Source organism: Centroberyx gerrardi, chromosome 24 (assembly GCF_048128805.1).
Source record: "Centroberyx gerrardi isolate f3 chromosome 24, fCenGer3.hap1.cur.20231027, whole genome shotgun sequence".
Taxonomy (NCBI): domain Eukaryota; kingdom Metazoa; phylum Chordata; class Actinopteri; order Beryciformes; family Berycidae; genus Centroberyx; species Centroberyx gerrardi.
In genome coordinates, this window is record NC_136020.1 from 10002103 (window position 1) to 10029920 (window position 27818).

The 27818-nt window shown below is 41.9% G+C and overlaps 1 protein-coding gene across 1 annotated transcript in view; it reads right to left on the reverse strand.

Annotated features, from left to right (window-relative positions):
• Nucleotides 1-2369: 2369 nt before the first annotated feature.
• pcloa (piccolo presynaptic cytomatrix protein a) overlaps nucleotides 2370-27818 on the reverse strand; it is a 55402-nt gene continuing 29953 nt past the window's right edge. The window contains exons 7-26 of the mRNA XM_071905641.2: nucleotides 24107-26177; nucleotides 22450-22497; nucleotides 21720-21802; nucleotides 21431-21506; nucleotides 20290-20415; nucleotides 17266-17374; nucleotides 16567-16631; nucleotides 15708-15896; nucleotides 14910-14956; nucleotides 14317-14447; nucleotides 12283-12309; nucleotides 10925-11018; nucleotides 9936-10007; nucleotides 9605-9851; nucleotides 7300-7488; nucleotides 5911-6052; nucleotides 5602-5663; nucleotides 4074-4208; nucleotides 3042-3187; nucleotides 2370-2513 (exon numbers count right to left, since the gene is read on the reverse strand). Of these exons, the coding sequence (XP_071761742.1) occupies nucleotides 2370-2513; nucleotides 3042-3187; nucleotides 4074-4208; nucleotides 5602-5663; nucleotides 5911-6052; nucleotides 7300-7488; nucleotides 9605-9851; nucleotides 9936-10007; nucleotides 10925-11018; nucleotides 12283-12309; nucleotides 14317-14447; nucleotides 14910-14956; nucleotides 15708-15896; nucleotides 16567-16631; nucleotides 17266-17374; nucleotides 20290-20415; nucleotides 21431-21506; nucleotides 21720-21802; nucleotides 22450-22497; nucleotides 24107-26177 (4203 nt within the window). The remainder of the gene's footprint in view (nucleotides 2514-3041; nucleotides 3188-4073; nucleotides 4209-5601; nucleotides 5664-5910; nucleotides 6053-7299; nucleotides 7489-9604; nucleotides 9852-9935; nucleotides 10008-10924; nucleotides 11019-12282; nucleotides 12310-14316; nucleotides 14448-14909; nucleotides 14957-15707; nucleotides 15897-16566; nucleotides 16632-17265; nucleotides 17375-20289; nucleotides 20416-21430; nucleotides 21507-21719; nucleotides 21803-22449; nucleotides 22498-24106; nucleotides 26178-27818) is intronic.

Genomic DNA, 27818 nt, shown 5'->3' on the forward strand with positions numbered 1-27818 from the left:
AGGATCTGTGTATGGGAATTTCTGTGTGTGTGTGTGTGTGTGTGGGTGTATGCGTGCGCACGCGCAAGGGCAAAAAAGTTGGTTCTCTGAGTTTCAGGCCCTCTAAACATTGTAAACAAGCACTACATTGTGTATAAAAACAAAATTTCTCATTTTTGTATGTACACCTGACACGTAAACAAATATAATACAACATAAGAAATAAAATCTCATGGGCAATAAATAAAGATGCATACAGCAGTACGAAATAAGACATCTTAAAAACAAATCATATGAAAGTGATATCCATATTGCGGATGACATGAAAATACAGCAGTAAAAAAAAACAATATACAAATTTGACCGATGCAACGTTCCTCTCCCACAAAGTGTCAAATTTCAGTACATCATTTGAGGCAAGTCAAGATGCAGTTACAACATTTTATGGATGTTGCATAGAAATCACTCAAATTGTGGTGTCATGAGTGAAAAGGTTAACAATGACCCCGCTCTCGTGCCTCTTGACCCCTGTACAGGATCGTCTTCCTCAAGACCGTATGGATATAATAGATTTCTAAGGACATACTGTAACATTAGAGATTTATAGATTGGTATGATCAAGACAACATGGATATGGTCAGTCATGACAAAAAGCTGGAACATCAACACGTCATCATTATAGCCTCGCCTTGGGATAGTAGTAATGTTTTTCCGTGGAAAGACTGTTACCGGGCAACAAACAATGAAGGATTTCAGCTTTCTCTAGGCTTAAAGACTTTACTTGTAAGTATGAGTCAACCATCAATGTATTTGACCCTCAAACTTCTCTCAAAGATGAACACAGAGACAAATGGAAAATGTTTGTTGACATTTTGGATCCTGACAACGCATTTTGACAGCACGGTAACGGCTTCACCTCACCTCTCTACTTCCTCACCTTGGAACACTCTCCGTCAAACTCATTTTAAGCAGGCCGATGAAGTCAGTTTTACATTCTGAGCAGAAAGTGCAAAGTAACACATAAGCGTGCATTGTTAAAGGACTGCCCTTATAGTTTAAAGCAGGACTGTTTGAAGACTAGCAATGTGCGTGGATTTCACAATGTATTTCGCTACAAAGTAAAACAAGTAAATGCTTGAATCTCATGGGGTAAATGTCTCACATTCTAAGGGGCATCATGAATAAATAAAACCTCTATGCCACAATCATCAAGACTGGATTGTCTGTGATAAAGATATCTATATCTATCTATATATGTTATATTTAATTTTCAGCTATGACATTTTACTTCACTATATACAAAGTGAACCTTATAGGTGATCATTTTTGTGCAGAACGTGTGGTACTCTCATACCACATAGATAGACTCATGTGCACAATATATAGTGTCCAATCTGATATAGTAACATTGATTCTTTATCGAACAATAATCATCATTTGATATCACTAAATTTACACTTAGGGAGAGAAGAGATGGGGTCCAAAGCGAACAAGGAAATGTTTTTGTCAATAAATTCAAAAACATGCTTGCTGAGAGACTTTCTTCGAATCTCAAATATCTTAAATTGGAATGCTAGGCAGTGTGTTATAAAATATACCATGCTTCCCAGGATAGACTTTTTTATGCACTTAAATAATTGAGGAGAAGACAAATGATAGAACTCTATGCTATAATCATAATACAAAAATAAATAAGAGGTCTCCATAGCTGGAGTCTTCAATATTTCATTCCCAAAAAGCTTTGTAAATCAATAAAACTCTGCAGATCATAATAAAGCAATGAGGAGAGTCCATTTAAAGAATTTCATTCATGGATAAAACATCTAAATAAATAAATTAGAATCTACAAGTGTCCATTCCCTGTATCTATTAAAATTTATTTTTATCTTCTGTGTGAATGGATGTGTGCAAAATTGTCGTAAATAATTATGTGTGCATGTGTGCGTAAGTGTGTGTGTGTGCATGTATTAAAGTGTGTAATACCTGGTTGATTCCGCGCTTGCCTTCTGAACTCAGCACCTATGTTCGACTCCCCTCTGGCTACACTACGTCCTGTAAACACGTGTTCATGTCTTGTAAACACATAACTACCTCCTCCCAACTTCCTGTATCACCAAAATAAAAGCCCCACCTCTGACAATTTCCTTTTTTTGCCTCTCCCCAAACGACGAGCCACACCTCGAGCTATCTTTGCCCTGAAACCGAGATTGAAGAAAGAGATATTTTCGCCCCCCTCCCCGTACCCAAAACGCCCCCCGCCCCCCCCCCCACCCCAGCAGTAGACCTGTGATTCTATCCTTAAAGAGTGAATCAGTAACGGAGATGCTGAACTCAAGCATCCCCAGGTGTCAGAAGCTTCTGCGCGCCCCTTCGAGGTTGAGTCTCCTTTTTTACGAGTGGATCTGGGCGGTGCTGGCGAGCAGCTTGTGCCAGCTCACCACTCGCTTGCGTAAGTCCACTTTGTCCAGCCACACGTAGGCTTCGCCGATCAGCGTCTTCTTCATAAACTTGCCCCCGTTGGACACCAGGAACAGCTAGTGCCAGAACAGAAAACACAGCATGTCACACTGTTGAGCATTTAAAGGAATACATGGGAGATTGGTCTGTTGGTCAGCTTACCTGTTAAGTGAGGAGAACATAGATAACAAACTATATATATTATTGTTTTAACTATTTCAGATGAACAACCACATATTCATCCGCTGCGCAGTTATTTTTAGCTATACAGTCTCCCTTCACCCACCACCTTCCCTTCCTATGTAAACAGTAGACACAGTACTGGGCAGTTAGTAGATAGGTACCTAGCATTTAGCTTTAGTGCTGTTACAAGTTCTCATTTTCTCACTTCTAAGATAATGTTAGCATGGAGCACAAATGATCTACATGAATGATTTTGGTGTCTTGGTTCTCATCACTTAATGGGTAAGTTGACCAACGGGCCGATCACCCAACAACTTGGTGTATTCCTTTAAGCAGACCAGTAGTATGCAACACTAGTATACAACACTAGCCAGTGCTATGACACACTGAGTTCAGATACAGTGTGTGTAGGGAGGGATTACCTGTAGGGAGTGTCCGGTGGGGTTCATACAGAAGCGGAAGGTTTCGTTGAAGGAGGGTTCGCGGTCGTGACGACACACTCTGGTCTTCTTCTTGATGATCCTCTTCTGGGTGGCGATGTTCACCACGTACAGCTTCACATAAAGGTCTGCAGACACACACACACACGCACACACACACACACAGTTGATGTATAACATTACTATGAGTGTGTCATTAGTGAGAGTCTTGGAACAGTGACCTTGTTTACACCTGGCATTATAACATGCGTCCTGGGTAATCGGATAGCGCCAAAACCACATATATTTCCACATGGAAGATGGGCCATGGTCCCACTGACTTATATTGAGGTGGGTGGAGTTTCAAGTTGTTCTGCAGCCAACCAGTGGAGGGCAACAGAGGAGCCGTCTTTCCCAGGACTTCCATGTTTGCTTAAGAAGTCAAGGCCGCATAAAATGCAGGTGCAAATGCACCCAAGAAACACTGAAGAGCTGATCACCCAAAACACTGCTAGAGGTGGTCAGGTGCATTTGGCCACATTAACAACCAAGTGTAAATGCAATGGGTCTTCAATTCACATACTGCACTGTGTACCAACTACATAAATGGAAATAAGCCTTTGTGTGCAGATCCCACCAGGAAGCACATGCAAATCAAACAGGTGGCAGGCAGCTTGGATAGAAATAAATATAAATATGGAAGGAATCACACAGCAATCTGCGTTTTAGCAAAGGAAAGAGAAACCAGGACTGAGAACTATATGACACAATCTGGATACAAGTCAGGTTAGTGCCAGATGTGAAGGGGGCCTATGTGTCTGTTATGGCTTTGTGTGCGTGAGTGAGTGTGAATATGAGTGTGTTCATTATGTATAAGTAGGGGTATGACTTTGCTCACTGCTCAGATTCAACTGTTTATTTTTGTGTGTGTCTGTTTTCATATAGATATATAGATATATAGCTGTGTGTGTTTGTGTGTGTGCGTGCCTGCATGTGAGTGTGTTTTCATGTGTCTAGCTATGTTATGTCCAGTACCAGGCAGGTGGTCTGGAGACTTGAACTTGTAGGTGATGTTGCGACACTGGAGGATCTCGAGGACCAGATGCTCTCCCTCCGTCTTCATCTCCTTCTTCAGAGCGATCTTTATCTCCCCCATTACCTGGGTCTTACCTGGACACACACACACACACACACACACACACACACAGACTGAGTCAGTGGGACAATCAAATACACAGTTCATATAGGTTTGAAGTTGTTCCCTTATTAATGGCTTTGGCATCATTTTGCTCCCAGTATATTTATTTCTAGCTCTGCTTCTTCTTCTTCTTCTCTCTCTCTCTCTCTCTCTCTCTCTCTCTCTCTCTCTCTCTCTGTTATTGAGGCATTCATGTATCTGCCCTGTCTATGTGAAAAATGCCCTCTACTGGACACTAAATGCACTCTCACCATGAGTAATGGCAAACATGGCCTGAAACCAATCACATCTATTTGTTTAACAAGGACGCGGAGAAGTTATGAGAAGCTCTGACTGGCCTCCAGTTGCCTTGGCAACTGAATAGAAATGACATTTTTGAAAGCTAGGTCAACAAGATCCTGGAAAACAGTAATGGTAACCTGATGAAAAGTGCTTGTGTGTGTGTGTGTGTGTGTGTGTTACTAGGAGAGAGAGATACATCGATAGCTAGAGAGATAGAGAGGTACAGGTCGGTAGGTAGTGAGAGTGAATGAGAGTGAGGATGAGAATGAGGATGAAAGTGTTAATGCTTTCATCCATGTGTGTATATTAGGCCTATGCTTCAGTCTGACATTGCATGAATGTTTCTTTTAAACGTGAGTCCGTGAGTTCTGAGTCCGTGAGTACTCCCTCAGCTTCTATCTTTCTCAGGTCGTGTCACGCTGTTCCAGACAGTCGTGTCAGCCACTGCTGTCACCTTCACATTAGTCATATTATAATAACAACTCAAACTGCAAGGTCGCAGGGAGGTAAGAATGAAATAAATCAGTAAAGAGAGAGCGATGAAAATAACCTGTTACTGTGTAGGCCTACATATGATGGCAGTGATGCAGGGAGGGAGAATGTAAACTGCTGGAAATGGAAACAGTGACATACACGCATACGCAAATGCATGTATAGACTCAGTAGTGATGGATGTTTTTCAATACCGATACCATTTCTGGTCGGGAAAACCTGAAACCAGCTTTAAAGCAAAACTTTTTCAATGCCTACCTATGTTGAAAGCATGTTTCATTAACAGAGCAATTTATTTTCTCTGTAACATTGCCATTTGCTTATGATCTAAAAAGTTTAAGTCTATACTGCAATGATTAATGTCCATAAAATGGTAGAAAACTTGAGATTACTTTGTAAGTACTCAACATAATGAAGCATTTCAATTTCTTAAGCCTTAAAAAAGCAAAACTTGGTATAGTATGTATGTTTTTTCAATACCCAAATGCATCAACGCAAGCAATTATGAACACACACACACACACACACACACAAACACACACACACACACACACACACACACACATACATATATATATATATATATCTAACCTTCGGAGTCACTGTGTCCCATGGATGATTTCATCACATCTGTGCCATTTGGGATCTTTCCACTGAGGGGAAAACAACATGCTACTAGTTATAAAACCATACAACTATTTAATAATATGACACCCTGGAATGTTTCTATTGCTTTGGATGGACGTAGGTGTGCTAGACTGTTGAGAGTAGTGAAGGGGCTGACTGTGTGCTGTATCATTACTCAGTTTAGCATCAAATAAACATATTTACATCACATCAAAAATTGTGACGCTAACAGGCCTTTAATAGAGATTTAATGAACTGAATGAGCCAACTCACAATCGGGGCACCTGGAAGATGGCACTGTCCACCTCGTTTGTCTCTCCCTCCTCATCCAATAGGCTGTAGGCGCTGCCACTCAGACCGCTGTCCAATGAGGCTGCCGTGACCGGGGCATCACCGGACCTGTAGCTCGACCGAGCTGTGTGGAGGGACGACCACACCCATCACGAGAAAGAGAGAGAGAGATAGGAAAACCGCACCTCTAATAGGGTCCAAGAATGTGCAAACTAGGGCCAAGAAGCATTAGTAAACATCAATTTACTATTTATTTGAGCAATTCAAAAACCATTATATCCAACTTTACCAGTTAAGATAAAACTCCAACGCCCCAATCAACTTCTCTCTAACTTGCGTAAGGGAAGCTTATTCAAAACACACCAAACTGAATTGTAATGAATAGCACACAAACACTGACGACTAGCGAGAAGCATGTGGACAAATGTAGCGTACTTAGCATCTTTCTCTCAAGACAAAGACAAGACAGTATACTTATTAACTCACATAGAAAGCATTAACATGAAACGGACAAATAAATCCAGAGAAATATTACACATATATGTAAACGGAAGACCAAACAAGAGGCACGTAGACCCTACTGACATTGTTAGTTATCTGTATGAAAGTACTAGATGTTTATAGGAACCTACCATCTCCGTCTCACTATTGGTGTAGTTAAAACATCTAATCAAAGTGAAATTACTACCATATCACTTTCATATCTTGAGGAGTTAAAAGGCTGTTTATGGATATCCATTGTTTTAATATAAGTTTAATAAACCTGTTTATATGTAGTACATTTTGCATGTAATCCTTAATAAAAGGCAGACTGTTTCTATTTAAATGTTTTAACACTTCAACAAAGTGATGCCATTGCTCTCCAACAGTTGATAAGGCAGTGAGGTAGAATATGAATGATGTGAAATGCGTGAATGTGGTGCAAAACAGGATCCATGCCGACACGCTTCTCTCTCGGGCCGCTCAACACGATGTAATTGAAGGACTGAAAAAAGTTCACTAATACCACTTGAATGAACCAATGGGGAGTCGTGACGCAGCAGTTGTGGAAGTGGCACAGCGTTAACTGTCAATGAATCATATCACAGTTGGAGACATTCATTTCCTGGTATTAGTGAACTGTGTTGGCGGCCGTTAAGCAATTGTGTCTCGCTGCATGAATCTCTGGTGATGTGGCTGAGTGCAACTCTCTCTCTCTCTCCCTGTCTTTCTATCTCTCTTTTTAGCCTTGCAGACTTCTCTCTCTCTCTCTTTCTGCAGGTGTGCGTTAGTAGTATCCCATCCTCTCTTTCTCTCACTCTCTCTTTCTCTCCTTGCTCCATCTGTGCTTCAGTCACACGACAGAGAGGAGACTCCTGGGCAAACTCTCACCTCCGGTGGTCTGCGGCTTCTCTTCTGACATGGCTTTCCTGAGGGTCAGGTGTCTGCCGTCTGCTCTGCTCCCTTTGGCCGACACAACCGATGGCAGGGCAGGCAGCCAATCGGACTGGGCTCTCTGAATGGTGAGCACGCCTACTACGCTGTGTCTGTGGCGCCTCAAAGAGAGGCGGCCTCTTTGGCCTGGGCGGGCGGTGTTTTTATTTTCGCAGGCGCAGGTCGGGGGATCACGCCAGGAGACAAAGGTCATGGCCGGTGGGGTGAAAGGTCAAGATGGAAGGGGGGGGAGGAGCAAGATGGAGACTCAGAGAGCGGTATATCCTCACCATGGCAACCAGCTTGACTGTCAATCACATGCAGCCACAGTGCGCAGTACACATTCGCCCCGCCCGCATGTCACTAAGGGGCGGGGTGTGCAGCGTCTACTGAGGTGCATTGTGGGTCCGGTAGTAGTCAAAACAAAAAGGGGGGTGGTGGGGCAGCGGACTGCATGCACAGCCATCTCAGTGGAGGAGCTTCAGAAAAGCCGGTTGTTGTTTTGTTAACAAAACAGAAATCAAAAGGAACTCCAAAAAATAAAACAACAAAAGAGGTTAATGATATCTTGGGGAGGGGATGGGAGTGCAACTTTCTTCTGTTTTACTGCTTGGATCAGTCAATCAATCCACAACAGCTGGCTGCAGTAATGTCTCTTGGAGCCATAAAAGTACCCAAACTTTCTCCTGATGAACTCCTGGGCTTGTAGCATCAAAGTTAGTCATTTGCTAGCTTAGTCATCTGAGAGCTGGCGATGCGGCTGTGCTCTGACTGATAGATTGTCTTGACCCTTCAGAATATGTCCCGCAAGTCTGCTGGTCATGGTTCAGATTTAGCAATTTTTTTTTTTTTCCCTGTCATACTTCCTTTCAACTCTGAAGTCAATTTAAATGATTCAAAACAGCAAATTAGAAAAACTTAGCTTTAAAATAAGTAAAACTAATTATTTCTGTTTAGTTTAATCTTATAGTAATATTTAAAAGAGGATTTATAACCTGTTTAGTATTTTTAATGTTTACAGTTTCCTTTAGGTGGAACTAGCCTTTAGGTAGACAAGAAACCTTTATGCCTCTTTGGGTCCATTGGAAAGGGGGTCAAACTTAAGGGGGTGGAAGACAGTGTGCTACAGTACAAGTGAGGTGCTGGCTCTACACACTGAGTACATACAGAAGAGAAGCGGTGAGAGGTGGACACACTGTGAATACAAGGGGGAGAGGACCAGAAGGTACAAAGGTGAAGGAAACCGAGAATAGCAAGAAAAAAAAAAAAAACAGAAAAAAAAAAACAACAGAAGGTGGAACAGATGAGCGCGAGGAGGCCATGCTGCGTAGGCTTTATTTGCGTCTTGGTTTACTTGGTTGGAGGCGTTGCGGCGGCTGCTGCTGTGGCTGCTGAGGGGCATCGCCCGTTGCTATGGCAACGCCTCCGCCGCTTCCAGTGCCGCTGTCCTGATGGTGTTGCCGTGAGGCGCTTTTGCTGGAGCGTGAAGCGCCGTGCGAGCGAGAGTGTTGGCTGTGTCCGTGGCTGTGGCTTTGGCTCAGGCCCTCGGACGGGGAAGGCTTCGATGTGCCAGGGCTACTGTGAGATTTCTCGATAGTGGGCACCTGCGTGTCTAAAACAACCAGATTCACCAAATTACCAAAAAAAAAAATCCTAGCTTTTAGTTTAGGGAACTTAGAGGCTGTTACCAGACTGTATACTTTTGTGTACAGTCTATGGCGCATGAGTAAGCCTGCTAGTGAGATATCTAGCTAGGATGGTAACTGCCTTGTTAAGGGTATGATCTGGTAGCATCCTCATAATTTGAGGGATGTTTATTGTTAAATTAGGGGAGTGTTCAAAGCCTTCCACGACCACGTTGCCCTCAGTGTTAGGAGAAAGATAGAGGGAAGCTAAGGCTAGGCCTCTGAGCTGTGTGGAATCATGGGAACCCAAAAAAACAAATCACGAGAAAGCAAAAAGCATGAAGCTGAAGCTACAATGGGCAAGCAAAAATGGGTAGTGGGACCTGGTAAGATAGGAATACAGAGAGAAAGAAACAGGCAGAGAGAGGAAGGCACCGAGATAAAGGGGAAAAAATACAAGACAGAAGAAACAATGACAGGAAGAGAGAAAAAAGTAACAGAAGTCTGAAGAAAGAAAGAGAAAGGAAATCAAAGGACAGAGAAGAGGCAAACAAAGAGTAGAAAACCAGTAGAGTACAGAAGGTTAGGGGATGGCGGTGACAGAGTCAAGCAGGTGAGGGAATTTCATCGTGTCCTACCCTTGGCCGGATCGGGAAAGATCCCGTGGCTCCGGCTCTTGATGACGGACGATTTTGGTGATTCCTGGTTATCGTGGGAGGAGCCGGTGGTTTTGGGGGAGGAGTGCTGTGAGGAGGGTTTAGAGGAGTGCTGTCGGCCCTGGCCCGAGTGGGAGCGCCGGTGGTGGTCCCCCTCGCTCTGCTCCTTCAGGGGGAGCCACCGTGGGACGTTGTCCAGCTGGGTGGTGTTGGACAGGTCAATGAGGACCTGGGAAAACATACAGCAATTTAATGAATCAATTTATCAATACACCGGCGTCCTGAAGCTGGTATCACCGTCAAGGGGACTTACCTCTCCTAAGAAGTCGTTAGAGGAGCACTTGTCGTAGTCCCACACGCTCACCTCTAGGGTCTTCTTCCTCAGCTGAAACACACACAGTGAAAGAGTGTGTATCCTTACAGTACCTTACTTTGGCTGAGTAACACAACAAAATGGCACAGCAAACCTTAGAGAAACAACATTTGATTTCAACATCAAGTAACAGCAGATATTCAAACTCTTAACAAAGGAATAAAACACACAAGAAAAAAGCAGTCTATATATTTTGCTGTGATTGATATTGGATCAGTGAATCTAAAGTAGAATCTAAAATGGAATAATTGAATCCCATCGGAATGTCCATCTGCTCTAGTAAAATTATTCACCCATCGGTCACAGGGGGATCTACATTAAGAGCAGTTCCACACCGCTAGTCAGAGTGCCAGCAGCAGAGAAAGACGATGATTTGTCGGCACACCCTCGCAAACAGACAGGAGAATATTCAGGAGAGGTCAACCTCAGTGCAATGGTAATTAACAAAAAGTCTATGGGGATTGCAGAACACTTCTGTTGTGGGTCTGTTTTGATCTCAGTGAAATAGAGATTATATGTATGATTAAGCCTGTATTGAGGAGGAATTAGTAGTGTGTGTGTGTGTGTGTCTTAGTCTGTAAATGTGTATGGAAAATCAGCACATTTTGGGGGGTAATTTTTTCATTTGTCATATATTGTTGCCTACAGAGCTTTACAATAGTATACTACATAATCAGGGTCAACATTATTTTGTTTGAATTATGAATTATTGAATCACAAAAGTACATTTTAATCAAACTTTTTGTGGTGTGAAATGTGTGAATGGACTTCTGTTAAGTTAAATGAGCCTGGATTCATTGTGTTTACTCACATATGCTGCTTCTGTGCACGCCTTAACTTTTAACTGCAAAAATAGGTGCTATGAACTTGCATGTGTGCCTATATACCTGTGTCTGCATCTGTTTATCTGAGTGTGTCAGTCCACAAACCTGCTCCAGGTGGATATTCTTATAGATGACAGTCTGGTTCCACTCGGGGTTGAGACTCTTGCCTGCGTGTTTGGACCTCCTCTTGTTTTCAGCACTGAGGGAACATAAATCACAGACATACTGGCTCACCGACAGGCCATACAACAGGACTGAAGTTTAGGGGACCACCACAATGCAATGAGTACAACATACTGGTGTAGGGCACAATGTCACAGTAGAGGGGAAAATGAGTGTGATGCAGTGTTTGGTGGATGGCACAATGTGACGGTCACAATATATGGGCCCCCGTGCAAGGACGTCAGGGTACAATGTTAGGGTGCGCTGCAAAAAAGTCCATCTTTTGTGTCCATCATGTCATTTAGTCTGATAGTCACCCATAAAATATGAATTTCCTAAAACAAGTGAAAACTTATGCCAATGAGGAGAGATTGTCACTTGTTTCCAATGCAGTTTCACTTCTTTCAGGGAAATTTCTAGAAACAAGTGCTAGTATCAAGACATAATAGGCAGATCACTCCACTAGTATCAAGAAAATGACATTTCATTCAAGAAAATTCTTGAAACAAGTTGATTTGCATCAGAAACAATGAAATTGTCTGACTCCGTTGGCCGAATTTTTACACTTGTTTTAAGAAAAATAATATTTGAAGTCACGGCAGCCTCATTGGACTAGAATAAATGACTTGTTAAGATGGATTTTTTTTTTGCAGTGTGTAGGGTTTGATATAAGATTGTAAAGTATGATGTAAGTGTGTGAGAGTTAGTTTAGTAAAGAAACAACTAAATTATGAAATAAATAAGGATTGCAGGGCAAAATAATGGGAGTGTGTACAGAGTGTACTGGGGCATCAAAGGTACAATGCTGGGGCACGATGTAGAACATTGCTGAGGGATTTCAACCACAATAACGAGAACAACCTAAAGGGTGTACGGCGCAATGTTATGGTGTCAAATCACAATGGTTAGGAACACAAAGAGGCCATCTATCAGGAAAACATAACAGTTAGTTGGGAAAAAGGTTATCGTTGGCACAGTGTACTGTATGTATTATGTTAAAGTGAAGGGCAGATGTTAATATTAAGGGTTTAAAGGGAGATTCTGCTCTAAAATGCAAAGACAGACACTCACTCTAAAGGTGCAGGGAACATCATGAGGTTATGGGGAACAGGGAAAGTGCACATTGTGCCAGGGTGAAGGGGGTTAGCAGGGCTGAACTAATTGTACAAGCAATGAACTTCCAATTAGAGTTAGAAAACAACGCTGACCAATCTGCAACCTTGACCAACTGACAACCAAATTTCAACCAAAACAGAACCAAAGGACCAAAGTGGCATAATCAGAGTGGGCAAGTCACATACCTGGCGTTCTGGACAACCATGACCTGACTGAGGGGGTCCAGCATGCATTAAATATAGAAAACAACATACAGAAACAATAGTCAGAGGGAGGGTGGGGGGTCAGAGAGTGTCAGTGGACTGAGTGTGTGTGTGAGGGAAGGGGAGAGGATTATAGGTACCAAATAGGCCTGGTGTTTTATGCATTGTCTGTGTCCAGGGTCGGGGCAGGAGCAGGGGGCTGTGGTGTGGCTGTGTAGGTGGATTTTAGAGTATGTGCTTTTGTGTGTCATGTGTGTGGGTGTATGTACAGAGGGCTTTCAGGTGACGTAACACACCCTTTGGCAGCCATAGTGGAGGTCCACAGCTCTTGGGCAAGAGTGGCTGTGGATAGCTGGTTGCATTTATAAATGTACAACTTGGCCTTCTCAACAGAATTCAATGGGCATGGTTAATTTTTGTGCAGTTTTTGAATGGGAACAAATCATTTTGCCACTAATAAATTTGATCAATTTTGTGTCAGCCTATTAGCTAGGAAATCATCTGGTCCATCACTGTCATTGTTGTAAACGCATCTGAACTGCGCAGTAGCTAATGTATCTGCAAGTGTTAGTAGTGGCTTGCATGCAAACATTAGCATCATTTTCTCTGCTACATTAGCCTGCTGGCTAGTTAGCTAGCTATCAAAGCCAAAAACCAACTGTTCGTTCAGGTTAACTGAGCTCCTCTCAAGCAATAATGTGTGGTGTCTAAGGCTAAAGACAAGACAAAATTCCTGTGTCACAACAATCTAAATTTGGAATCAAATCTATCAGACTATCACTTTCGACTTATAATGTTATTAAATGGATCTTCACCCACACCACAACTATCTTTTTCAGGTATATCCCTTTCTCTGGTGTGGTCGTCGCAGTATGTAGTAGCCATTTGCGCTCAGCCATTTCTCCAGTGGACCTCCATGATGGCGCCAGTCGTGGTTGCTTGGAGATTTGTGATGCAGCTGCAAAGCCTCTGTACAGATTGCAGTTGGTGCTCTGATAGCTGTGAGATTGTGCGTGTATACACAAGTAGCATATACACGTGTATGTGCACACATGCGCTCACGTGCGCATGCTTGCGTGACCACTTTTATCTGAAATGGCCCCTGTAAAAACACCAGTGGATCTCGAGGGACCCCATAGATAGAGCAAAGAAGGTGGGAGAGCCAATTATATTACAGCGCAATCACAGTGAGAAAGGAGCCTAGACTTATGAGGGAGTGTGGATTGTATTACAAGCAAATATGAGAGCTATTGATTTTTCCTGCCCTCGCACCTAGAACACCCATCAACAGGGACAACGTCAACACAAGTACATTAACAACCCCATATCATTTACATAATAATGTTTGAGTTGTCATTCAACATTGATGAGTCCCTTAACAAGTTCATTTCATATGACGCTATTGGAACTAGATTTATAAAACATTTAACATTTAACGGACCTGATGTATAGTTTATACAGTTGGTGTGATGGAATTGATACCAAGGAAAGGTAATGTGCTGCACACTGAAAGATGTCATGGTAAGCCAAAATCAATTGTAAATCGATTTTAAAATGAATGGAAATTAGGTTTGAGTTTAACAAAATGGCTGCCTTTGAAACCTGGATTTCAATGGGAAAATCTAAGCATGTGTATTACGCACTCAAATTCCTTCTCCAAAAACAGCTGAAAAAGACAGTACAGGATGAAAACAGTAATGTCCTGAACACTTATAACACATTGGAAAACATGAAAACATTTTTGAACCTTCCTCTTATGAATGACAATAATTTTAAGAATGCTTTTCTTCACAAGCTGTCCCCACATAATACTGTTAAGAGTTAGTTATCATCTTCATTGTCAAACCACATTGTGAATACTTAATTTTTATCATGACCACTGCTGTCTATCCACATTACCATCAAACAAAATCAACCAAACTGAGAATATTTTTCTCTCCTAGGCAACAGTTTGTATAAGTTCTCCTATCCTGAAGTATTTGGGGTGTGCTTGCAGTTTGCACACCCTTGACTCACCCTCTCCCTGGTAGGAGGTAGACTTTGACAAAGGGGTCAGAGTAGCCGTTGTTGTCCCGCGGGGCGAGGTTTCTGGCCTGGAGGACATGAACGATCAAGTTGCCCAGCTGCTTGTCATAGTGGATTTGAAGCTGCAGGACAAAAGCACAATGGATTACAATGGAATCAAATGCATATGGAGAGAGAAAGAATGAAAGATGGAAGATTGAAGAAAAAAAACCCAACATTGCCGGAAGTTTGTCATTCAGTGTTTCTAAAATATAGAGGACTCAGTTTGTAAAAGTGTTATCATTTTGTCACCCAAAGATTAAAGTCATCTATCTTTTTAAAATGTACTGTCATTTGTTTTAATTGGCTATCAATCATTTTGTAAGGTGTGTTTTTTCAAATGGTGGCTATATCATTTTGGAATAAAATTCTTTATTTGTGTTTACTAAAATATGTCCTGTCACTTGCATTTCATTTGATTTCATGTATTAAAAACACAAAGAGACTCGGTCATACTGACAATGATCACTTACAGAAAAAGGGCCAGATTTATACTATGAGTAAACATGACAGAGTTTATCCTTTCTTTTCGTTGTTTCACAGACCTGTATCTCTCCAGAGACGGGGTGGGACTGGGTCTTGGCCCCTTCTGCTGTCTGTAAAACAAGAGAGCAACATGCTTAGATACCACAGCAAGAGTCTGTAGGTGGAGACTCTGTGTTTACTAGTGGGTGTTCAGTCGTACTGTACACTGTGTACTGCGCTGTGCTGTACTGTAGGTCAGTGAGTTTGTTTATGCAGTTGGTGTGTAGAACTTTCAAAGTGCTTGAGGCTTTAGAAACTGTTGAACCACAACTTACTCTCTCAAATTTGATGAATCAGTGTTTCAATTTCCATATTTATATTGATAATAAGAACAGGCTAACAACTTGATATGGTAGATTTTGACAACCATAAACTTGGTATATGCTCCTGCAAACACATTTACATGGCAAACACAAATACACAAGACCCAGAGAGATCATCAACATCAACTCTTCTCTCATTTGACTCTTTCTGTTATAATATTTTTAAACTTAATTTGTATAGCACATTTGTAAAGCAAAGTTTACAATGTCCTTGAAAATCAAAACAAACAAAAGACAGAAATAAGGTTGCACAAGAAAAGAAGAAGACTGTGACAGAAAGCAAAGAAGGAAATTGGGATACAAACTCTGGTTAGAGTAAGGGGTGGGGAAGGGGGATAAGAGCATACTAACAAGCCAAAATAAAATATAAAAAAGAAAAAGGTAGAAATAGGCCTTAAAGAGTTTTTAAAGACAACACTGATCAGCAAAATCTCCAAGTCAATTCTATCTCTCCTCAGCCAATCAAGACAAAACAAAAAAACTCCACCCGTGGACTCGCCTTGCTGCTGTGGCGTTTCTTGCTGACGGAGGGGGAGCCTGGCTGCCCGGGGCTGGAGGCTGCTGAGGTGGTGGTAGGCAGGGAGGAGGTGGAGGAGGTGGGAGGAGCCTGCTGCTGCGACACCTTCTGCAGCTCCGCCGCCAGCTGCTTGGGGTCAACGCCTGGAGACCTGGGAGGCCTGTCGCCTGGAGGGTACGCACATACAGACATAGACACAGAAACTGGAGACTGAGTGCACATGCTCTTTTACAGTGACACCCTGCTTCACAGTTATACAGTTACACACAGACACACCTGAGAGCTTCCCAGTGCAATCACAGTCTTCTACTGTTGGCCACTGAGCAGCTCCACTGGAGTTGGGGGTTGGGGGTTAAGTGCCTTGCTCAAGGGCACATCAACAGTAGTTGTTGTCCAATGGGAGAGCATTATTCTCTCACTTTCCCCACCCACATTTTTCCAGCATGTCCAGGGATTGGACCCAACAAACTTCCTTTCTAACTTCTAGGCTACTTTCTTTAGATAGAAATAGGGCAATAGAAAACATGGAAAGAAAACTTCAAGATGGATATTCAGGCGCTACGGTGCGGTATAGCTCTTTTGAGAACAATCTAGTGTTCTCAGTATGGTTCAATGTACTGCAGTCAGAGAAAATAGGCCACAATTGATGCATTAAAGAACTTGAGAAAGGAGAGACTGGTAGATGAAAGCAATGTGAGAAGAGAGCGTAAAAAATGCAAGAGCCAGGAGGTAATTAAGAAATACTAAAGAGGAAGAGGCAGGGGTGACAGTGGAGAGAAAGAGAGATGTAGTGAAGGCATGGCCGGGTTGGAGTAGAGGGGATATGGGATATCTCACCTTTGGTGTGCTCCTGGAAATCCAGGTGCTGGGAACCCTCAGAGTCAGCCAGCATGTTGAGATCACTGAAAAGTAGAGAAAAATGGGTTATATGATATTGAAAAGGAAAACTCAAAATAAAAAAGGGAGTAAAAAAAGAAAAAGAAAAAATAAATAAAGCTGAGGAGACTAGAAAAAATATAACATGTCAAGTCAATAGAAGAAAGATGATGACGAGAATAGGACTGATGAGTCAGACTTGAGACTGAAAGCCCCCAAACAACTATGAATCACACCTTCAGTATATTAATATTCTGTGGACAGCAAAGCTAGTAATCATGACTTGCTTTCAAACATTTCAAATGGAAAGTCGGGTTCTAATCTGAGTGTGTGCATGGCATAATACATTAACGGATGATTTAGGTGAAAAATCCTGCTTTTGGAAGTCATGACAATCAATGACTGTGGAAAAGAGAGAAGAAGAATGGGAGAAAGCATTACGGAGATAGAGGCAGGAAATGGAGAGAGACCAAGGATTGGATTAGCAAGAGACAGAGAGGAAGATGGATTTGAGAGTGATGACGAGAGAGAATGAGAAAGGAGATAAAGAGACAGAAATATGAGAGAAGGATGAGCAAGGGATGAGGAGAAAGAGAGAGCATGAGAAAGAGAGAGAGAGGTGGGGGGAGAACTAGATGGAGTGGCAAAGTATATACTCACAGTCTGACACATAGCTCAGCCTCGCTGCACTGCTGTCCCACAAGCCCTTGCACCTCTTCGTAGGTCTTCCCCGTCAGAGGAACGCCATTCCACTCCAGGACTTGCATTCCTACACACATTTACAAATTTACAATTACAAATTACAATTTACAAATTGCACACAGGGATACACAAGCAGTCCAAAATATACAAAATTAGTGTCTATTGATTCCATACTTTTATCTTTATATATAAACTTTCACCTCAAACAAAAAACAAAGAATTGCAAAGGTATGCAAGTAAAAGACTATACGTGAGCAGCTGTTTAAATTCTGAAAGGGATCAATATATTCTAATCAACAAATTCATGAGGATGAGAATTGATGAGGATGAGTGACCAGGCCAAAGTCAATGAAAATAAGGGGTCTAATATATAATTTGATTCAATTAAGAGTGTGTAATCCTTTAAAAGGACTGGTCAAACTTTCAAAGAGGCTCTGATTCTTGAAAGTTCTGTACACTGAAACGACATCTGCATCAACTTGCAAGCCAAAACAGGTGGGATAACTGCTGGAGGCAACCCAAATAGCAGCTGTGTGACAAAGCTGCATGTGGAGCACTCAGGCACAGATTTGGGTAAAAATGAACTCAAAAATGTCTTCATTGTAATTCAACTATTTGAGGTGCACTTGATTTATCTGGCCAGACAATGAAATAGATTTAAAAGTAACATAATGTGCAAGATAAGATAGATCATGTGCTACACTTTTTTTCAAACGTAAATTATGACTTGTAAAGCATTTAAAATCCAATCAAGTATTTTCCCCGATCTGCTCCAGCAATGACAAGTGTCTCCTTGAGCAGAGAAGGAATTGACCCTTAACTTACAGTAAGTTCAGCAGTGACAGCTCATATGAGTCCACACGGCACAGCAAAAAACCACTACATCACCCAAAGCACACCCTGCTCTCTGGCAGGACTTACACAGTTTGAAACAGCGTAACAGGAGGGTCCTCTGTTTGCGATGGTACTCTCGAGCTGCGTGTGTGAGTGACATGGAAGCTGCTGTAGTTTCATTCTGATACCATTCATTGAATTGGATGTATGACTTGCATGTATGTTGCACTTTGCAGACATTCAAAGAAACTTACATTTCAGTGATCAGACAAACAAACACATGTATACGCACTCTCTCTCTCGTTCTCTCTCTCTCTCTCTCCCTCTATGACACCAGGCCTCTACACCTGCTAGATTTGACAACATTTCCCCATATTCACACCACCAGAGTGAGATGCCATGTTCCCGCTGGCAGAGCCAAAGTACATTGCAGTCATTCTGCTCAGTGCTGATGACAGGGTTATGGGTGTTACCATGGTTGAGTTGTCATCTCCACTAACAACACCACAGATGCATCTTGACTCTTGGACTGAAACAATCATCAACATTATTTGCCTATGCATAGACGAGACTAGTCTAGGATGGGCTGGACAATTACAGATTACAATACTAGACAATACTAGATTAAGGTAAAGAGGAGTGGAGTAGAGAAGAATGGAGTAGTGTAAGGTGGAGAAGTGTTTGGGAAATTACACTGCTTGCAGAATCTTCTGCCTGTCCATGCATTAATACCCTGGTTAGAGCTGGACAATACTTAAAAGTGATTTTGTAGACAGCAGACAGCTCATTTAAAAGCCACAGGAAATCAGAGAGAGGTGGAGGAGAGGTGGTGGAAGGGATAAAGGGATGAAGGAGGCAATGGAGGGATGGAGGGAGAAACGAAGGATGTGAAGCGGGAAATAGGATGGAAGGTGAAAGAGGCAACGAGATGAACGGAAGGTGGATGGATTGAGACTGAAATGGACAGAGACGATAAAGACAGGCGAGGTGATGGCAGGAGCGCAGAGAGGGACAGAGAGGTAGAGAGAAACAGTCATGTGGATTGTGAGAAGGAGGAAAAGGAAGGAGAGCAAGCGAGAACAGAAAGTGAGAAGAGGATTCGCCCACACTCAAACACACACACACACATCCACAGAGCGCAGGCAGATGGGTAGCTCACTACACAGGTCCAAACCAGGCTGTGTTTCTCTTTCCCTGTCTCACCACCCATAGATCACCAGTGTGGCGGCTTCACAAAGGCGGGGGCCGCAGGTTTACCAATTTACCGTGGCCCTCAGCACAGAGAGATGAAAGGGGACTATAATTAGACTGATAGAGAGACTGAGAGGGTGAGAGGGGTTAACTGTCCCCAGCCTACCTCCTGTGAAATCAATACACCTCATGAAATGTGTTCCGGTTAATATACCACACAGCAATTTATCCTGAGGTAGTGTCAGTGAGAGGTGTGTAAGGCTGAGATCACAGGTTGTATATCTGTGGGTTAGCGTACAATGGCTACTGGCTTGGTTTAATAAATAGTTACAGCTGATTCATTCTATTCAGACACATAAGTAGTGGTACTGCTTGCATATTCATTTAACCGTATGGATAGCTAGTACATCATTTATTGAAAATTATATATTGTATATATGATGGAATATATGATATATTATGTGCTAATCATTAGACTGAATCTCCATTCCTATCACTCATAATTCACCTGAAAGATCCAATGAAAACACAACTCCATTGCTTTATAAACCCTCTACCTGTAAGCTTTCCTTTTTCTTTCTCCTTTTTCATGACAAAATCTGAGTCATGGCCCATTGCTGGGAGGTGATAAAACTAAATGCAAATTAAGTCCTATTTTTGTCATTGCTCTGCCTCTCTCACACACATCGCATGTCCAATTCTGATTCAATTTTGTCAACCTCGAGGTATCTCAGATGCAGTTACGCATGTAAATCACATGTTTAAGGATCTTAAAAACGGATGTAGGATAGAAAGATATGAAAACAAATCTCCATCTTATTTCTTTACACCTGGCAGCAAAAGATGAGTGCATCAACAGAATAGGTAGACACAGCATTGTCTTCCATCGCATGTTTTTTTTTCTTAGCACATCAAACTGATTGAAGAACAGATGTAGCGTTTAGTGAGGGACCTTACCTTCTAGAATCTTCCCTGTCTGTTCTGCAGCTCCACCAGGTAGGACTTTGGCAACATAGGCTCCGATGTCTCCATTACTTCCCGGAACCTCTTTCCCTCCAACCACACGGATACCTAGTCCATTTCCTGGTTAGGAAGAGAAACAAAACACAGGTGAGTGGTACTCAGAAATAGATACATTAATACAACTGTAATCTCTAGCCTAGGCATTATTCACCCTCTTTCTCTCTCTGTACATACACACACACACACACACACACATACACACACACCAAAGACAGACAAGACAGAAGAAAAGAGAAACTGTGAACTCATACACAGACACCAGCATACATTCCAACCCCTGTACTGATTATACACAAATCATCTGACCTATTATTTACTGTATCCTTCCAGGGATCACACATTAATAAGCCTTCAACTACACAGAACCAGAACCTCCCTCCCTTTATCAAACACTTACGGAGGCGAGAACAAAATCGCTGGGACAAAATGAGTCAGTTCAGCACCCAGTCCTCGTAAACAAAATGCTTCCTTTGTGGGCCGCTTGTTAATTGCATAAGATAATCCAGTGTGTGAAGGATACGCCATTTTGAGCATGGCAATGACTGATGAGTGTGGAGAAGAGCCAAATCAACAAAGAAGCCAGGAAATGAAATGTCTGCCTGCTTTGGCCCTGAAGGAGTGGTATGATGGAACGCTACGGTAGGAGAAGTGACTTGCCAGTTTGTTGAGGTTTGGCATAAATATCAAGTAAATAGATGCATGAAACATACTATTCATGCTCTATAGTATTAACCTCATGAGAGGTTATGATGAATATTAATTTGTACTTCATTTTATTGTATTTATCATTTGTTAATCATTTTGAATTACTGCATTCTATTTTATGATCATTTAAATGCAGCTGAATGAAAACACTTAATGTGTATGCTATACACATTGCATATTTGATACGGTAAACAAGCAATGGGGTCAGTAATATCTAATGCATGCATTATAGCATGTATCACAATAGCTTGTATTACATGCCCCTTTGAACACATATATTATTCCTGGTAGGGCCTGTGTCCCGCTATTGTTAGTGTGCTGCTGCTGTTGATGTTATTGAATAAAAAGGAGTAATTTGTGATACCTTTACCTGAGACACTGCGGTCTTTTGGATCCCTCTGCAGTTTGACCCTGAGGTGAGGGAAGGGGTAGTATGGGCCTTTCCCCTGTGACACATACACACCGGTGAGATGTTATGTAAGCACAAGATAAACTGAGAACAGTTAAGTATGGATACCTTGAAAACATGCAGGCTCATGTGGCCCAAGTGCCTTTTGCTACTGTGTATACGAGTGTAACAACTGCATCTAGATTGCATGACGACCGTGTGAGTGGATGAGGGTGTATGTGTTTGTGTGTGTGTGTTTTTCCTTTGTCACCTGTCTCCTCTCCTGTCCGTTTTCTGACCGTCCGTCTCTAGGTTTATCAAACCAGTCGGTCTCTTCTCGTCTAAGGTGGTAGGCTTCAGGAATAAAAACAAGCATCACTTCAGAACCAATCAGAGAATCTGTCCTTATTTATCCTACCGCAGGGAACTGGTTTCTTCAATTCATTGAAAGGTGAATACATGCTTTTAAGGGGAAGTCCATTTGTGAAAGGACAATATTCATTTGTTATGGGGATAGAGGGACAGATATGAGGAAAATACAAGGGCCATTAATATTTTACTTTCTTGTCAAAAGGATTCCAAGCAACAATATTACAGTTATATAAGCAGCAAAAATAACATTTGAATCTAAGCCTGTATAGTGTGGTGATTTTATTATGAGTGTAAATGTTGGGTATACTGTATATTTCTCACTATCCTCTAACTTCAATTGTTATCAATGTGCATGTGCTCCCTCCAAACCATGCGTGATGTGTAGCTTTGCAGTTTAAAATTCGGGAATGTTTGTCTGTTTTATTGAGGATTCATAATTCAGTTAGGAAGTCATTCTAAAGGAATTTGTTTTAAGGATGGCATGTTCAAGCGGTCACTGTTCACCATCTGTTGAATGCCTTAAACTTCCCCAACATTTAGTTATCATTTTATTGAGATGTGCATTTGACTTCTGGTGCAAGTTAAGATGTTAGCTTATGGATGATTGGAGAATTGAACTAATACTCTACCAGTGGTTGCATCGTCTCTGTTCAAAGCCATCAGGGAATCACTTAGGGCTGGAACCAAGGCAAATGGATTTACATCGCATAATACTGGGACCCATGTGATGCCATCAACAAGTGTCAAATAGTAATGCTGCATTCAAGACAGCTCAGAACTGGGATTTTTTTAAACTTCCAAACCAAAAGGATAAACAATGGCATCTTCTCGAGAGCCTGAACTTTGGCATTAAAAACTGACACATGTTGCATCCCCTTTTATGGCAACACTGCTCTCTCTTCAGCTCAAAAAATTTCCCAGTTCCAAGCTGTTTTGATCACACTTGAATTATTATGTACGGACAAAGAAGGCAATGATGAAAAAAAGGTTTTAGTCATGGCTGTAATTATCTGCAGAATAAGCATTGGCAATATACATAAGCTTAACTTTTTGATTAGTTTTTAATCTATGAGCATTTGTAAAATAGTATGTACTTTTTCTATTAGGTGAGGCAGTAATACTTACAGGTCTTATAAAAAAACACAAAGATTAAAAGAGAAGGCATAAATGTGTATCATGCAACATAGAAGTCACTGATGTATAACGATACATCCATGCAAGTACTCACAACAAGACATGCAAGTTAAGGTTTTATATTTATTACACATAAATTAGTGTTGCAGTCAAATAACATGCATTTAAAACATAGTTTACCTATTGAGTTGACCTATAACTTGATATCACGACAAATGCATTTAATCCAAAAATATATTTAAATAAACTTAATAAACTTAAATAACAATCACAAAATATACCAACAATGTCCAGCATTCACAGCACAGATCAACTATCCTAGGATCCAAAAATATACTACATATATCGGATTTCAATATACTATCATTTTGAAAGAAGAATTATTATTTTCAAAGAGTTGTCTAGATTGACAACATCCTGTACCAATTACATTAATTTTGTTGTGGAGGCACTTTTTCAGTGTATCATTAATGACAAAAAAAGCATGTTCTTTGCAAATCTGACCTGAGTTTTGAAGAAGGATTATTCTGCTATTGTGGCTCAAGCCTTGTGTGCTTAACAAGAAGGATTTGAAAGACTATGGAAATCTTCTTTAAGACTTAAAGGACAAAGCTTCATTTTTCAAGTGGCCGTGTTGAAACAGTTACAGATGACAGTATGCTCTAAATAAAATGCAGGCTGCCACAAGAGAGATATTGCTATTCGAGGAGGAAAACCTCCCACACAATATAGCTGTAAGAGAAAGATATACTGTATGGTGTCATGCAATGAACTAATATAGAAAAATGTTACCCAATATTTGGAATACAGACAGAAATACAATGCATGCATAAGGATACATTCAAACAAACCCCAACAGAAAAGACTGCAAGATGGACAAAGACATGCATGCAAGCCAAAACTCAACAGTTAAACCTAATACATTGACATAGAAAATAAAAAAAGAAGAGATAGGCTACATTCACTGAGATACACGGATAAACATGAAAACATGAAAAAAGACAACAGACACACGTTGACATTTGATAAATAGACAGCAGCTAAATATCATGAACGTTACAGAGTGCATGCAAGAAGTACCACATCCAAACAGTCCCCAAGATGAAACACTGAATAGGAAAAGTGTGATGTTGTGACAAGGCTGTTTTTTACCTTCACTGTCTGACATGGTGCCCTGAAGGTCATCCAGCAGCGCATAGCCCCTACCCCTGGTTGGCTCCTCCCTGATATGCTGCTGTTGCTGGGAGTCCTGCAAGGATAGGCAGGAACCAAACTGGTCTCTTGAATCAGCAGAGATGGGTGGCAGAGGTCCTGCTGATGCCCGGGCCATGCCCATAGGCTGCCCAACAGGGCTCAGTGGACTCTCTTCCTCTGAGTTCTGGGCCACTATGGGGATTCGACCACGGCCACTTTGCACAATAGGCAGACTGGTAGGTTTGGTGCGACCAGACGGGGTCTGGTAGCTTGACCCATCCCCAGATGCTTCACCGTCCCCCTTAAGCCTCAGGGATGAGCTGGAAGGGTCTCTTTTGATGGACAAGTCCAGGCCATAGCAAGAAGTAGGTCTAGATGAGGGTCTAGAGCGGCTACCACTAGGATAGGCAGAGTCCAAGCCCAAGCCCTGGCCCAGGTTTAGCGAACCAGCCAAGTTGGCACCCAAGGTGGAACCCAGGTATTTTTGCTGCTCTGCAATATTCTTGCGTAGGCCGAAGGTAATCTCATCCTGCATGAGTCGGCTGGATCTTGGGGATCCACTGGTAGTCCCCAGATAACTGGTATAGTCTGTCTCCAAACCTCTGCTGTCCGTAATAGAGGAGTACTTGGAGGAGATCTTAGGATCTATTAGTGGAGTCTTGTGTTTTTGGTACAACATGGATGCTGGAAGTTGCTTAGCTGCCTGCTTCTCTAGAGTAAGTCTACTGATGCTATACTTCTCTGACTTTGGGTAGTGTCTTTGGGAGTAACTAGAGATGCCAGAGCTAGGGGTATAGTAGTGGTGGGAGAGACCTGTCAGTTGTTCTAAGCTTTCTGTCCCAGCCGTACTTCTCCTGAACTCTTGCTTCAGCTGCTGCTTCAGGAGCTTCAGTTCATAGGGCTCCTCCATCGAATCCTCCTCATCAGGGGTCTTTCCATAAGTATGGAGTCTGGAGGTGGAACCCAAGTAGTCAGTAGACCCTAGATCTGCTGCACTTCTGCGCAGCAACTTCTCTGCCTTGGCTAGCTCCCTCTCAGCCAGGCTATAGGACGAGGATAGGCCTGTGGAGCCCTTGGCCAGTTCTGCAGCATCTTCCAGCAGCATGTAACTACGGGGTGTATGGTGGTCCACATCTGTATAATAGGAATCAGAGACAGTTGACATGGGGCTACCTGCAATACTTCCCCCTTCTAAGGCTCGCAGGTCCAGGTGGTTGCCATACTTGTCATATTTGACTCCCAGGTAGGCGGATGATGTGGGATCAGGCTGGCGGCTGATGACATCATATTTGGTTGCATCCAGTTCTGAGAGGAGGGCTGCTTGCCTGGCTGCTTTCTGCTGGAGCAGGAGCATCTGGTGGTAGCTTTGCTGCTGGGAGCTAGTGAGCGAGGGGACAGATGAGTAGATAGATTGAGACTGGTAGGACTGGGGGGTCTGGTAGAGAGACTGCTGGTATTGGCTTTGAGGGTACTGGTATTGTGAGTATTTCCCATACTCATGTTTGGTTTGAGGTGGGACAAACTCATCCAGTTCTGACTGTGGTGCTGTCCTGGGACGTTCAAGACCATGACCTCCAATCTCCTCATCTTCACCACCTCCGCGGCCACCTCTTGTCTCCCGGATGTTACTGACCTCACTGTCTGACATGTAGTCTCTGTCTTCAGCCACACTCTGCAAATAGGCCCTTTCCCTCTTCTCCCTCTCCTTCAGTAGCGCATCTTTTCTGCGATTAATGCCCATCTCCAAGTACCTAAGCTTGGCATCAATCTCTTTCTCCTCTTCATCTAGCTCTGCCTGCTTTTTGCGGAGCTTGGAGGACTCACGCTCCACCAGATCCAGCTCACGATCAATGTCTTGTAGGATCTTGGCACGTGCCATGTTAGAATTGCGGCACATTCTCCGGCGGGCAGAACCAGTGCTGTATGCTGTCTGGCCACTGGCAGTTGACTCATCCTCTGAGGGTGGATTGGGGAGAGTCCTCTTCACCTTCTTTTGAGTACCTGTTGGTGTGCCACCTGAGCCTTTCCCCTGTGGGAAAAAAATAAACAAAAACCTATAAGGACTGTAGGACTTCAAACAGCTTTCTTTTTCCCCACAAGAATGAGTCAGCTGGATATACTCTGCAGAACTTGAAAAATGACTTTCTCTGAACCTTATTATACAGATTAAATTAACTTGAGAGAATTGCTAAATCTTGCATGATTTCAATTATGCAATCAAATTAACAAGGGGCAAAAATAGGGGGAAAGTGGATCAATTCTAATGTCTCTATGCCTTAATTATACTACGTTATGACTAAAACATGGTGTGTATGACTGCATGAAAGCTTGTTGGAAAACAGTTTATTGATCACCCTTTGTGCTTCCCAGTAAGATATGTATTCCTGCCCATAAATGTTCCCCACTGCTCACTAAATTGTACCTTCTTAAGTGTGGTCTCAAAAGAAGTAATTTATTCACATTAGGCCTCTATGGATCTCTGACAGCTCAATATTTTCTTGCAAGCTCAGCTTTTTGCCCACCCTTTTATGTATGTATGAGGTTCTCAACAGTGAATCGCCCAGGCAGAAAACTGACTTCCATACCCCATGAGGGCCAGAAGCAAAATAAGAAGCCTAAGTGGGTGTGTGTAACCTATGAATAAATCTTTCAGTTATTTCTTTTTACTTCGCTGCATGTCCCCCTGTATGTCTGCGACCCACAATGAAATTAGAGCTTTGTGGGTAACAGTTTACTTCAAGTGCTGCTCAAAACGCATAATACGGCAGAAGTGCATGAATCTTAGTGGAATAATGCAGAATTTAAGCATTCACATAATGAACATTCCAGTCTGCATTTGTTAACTTCACAACTGTCACTATAAGCCAGAAATTAGAGGGTTTGTCACATCCCCTAGTCTGAGGTCACACCGATGCCATGGAGAATGAATTGAAAAGGATAGAAACAGTGGCAGTACACAACATAATTTTCAGATGAGTACACTTCATAATTCGAATCTAATTTAGCATTATATTCACTTAAATATAACATTAAATTTACTTGTGTGTAAGTCCATAAAGTCAGTGCTCTATTCAATCTCCAGGTTGTACATGAGTATGACATGACAGACTATGGTATTGCTTCTTGGTGCTGGGCAATAATTGTTAATGGTTAGTTATACTTGGACAAATAATTCTTTGACTGCATTAGTCCATAGGAATAATTTAAACAATTTCTTTAAAATCTCTTAAAATTTAATTTAAGTATCGGGTGAGTTATTTTCTCATTGGCCTCTACAGTGAAGTTAACAAGGTGAAACACTGGTGATTTTAGTTTATTTTAGTTTATGCAGTGATGCAATTATCATTGCTTATAATTCTATCACACTTATAAAGATATATTTGAGACACGTCAAATGTTACCCTGAAGGGCAATGTATCAATCAGCCAAAACATAATTTGTGTGTATTGAAAAAAACCTACTATGACATATTAACCCACATTGTTACCAGGTCTAATTTGCAATGAAAAGCACCATATTTGAAATATGGAGAGGTGAAAATCATTCAGAGAATTCCACCAGTATCAAAAGCTATGGCTTAGAAGGAACTTAAACGCTAACATAAATAAATCTCCTTTACAGCAGCAGTGTCTTGGAAAGGGCCTGCTATGAATGGATCACATTAATTTAA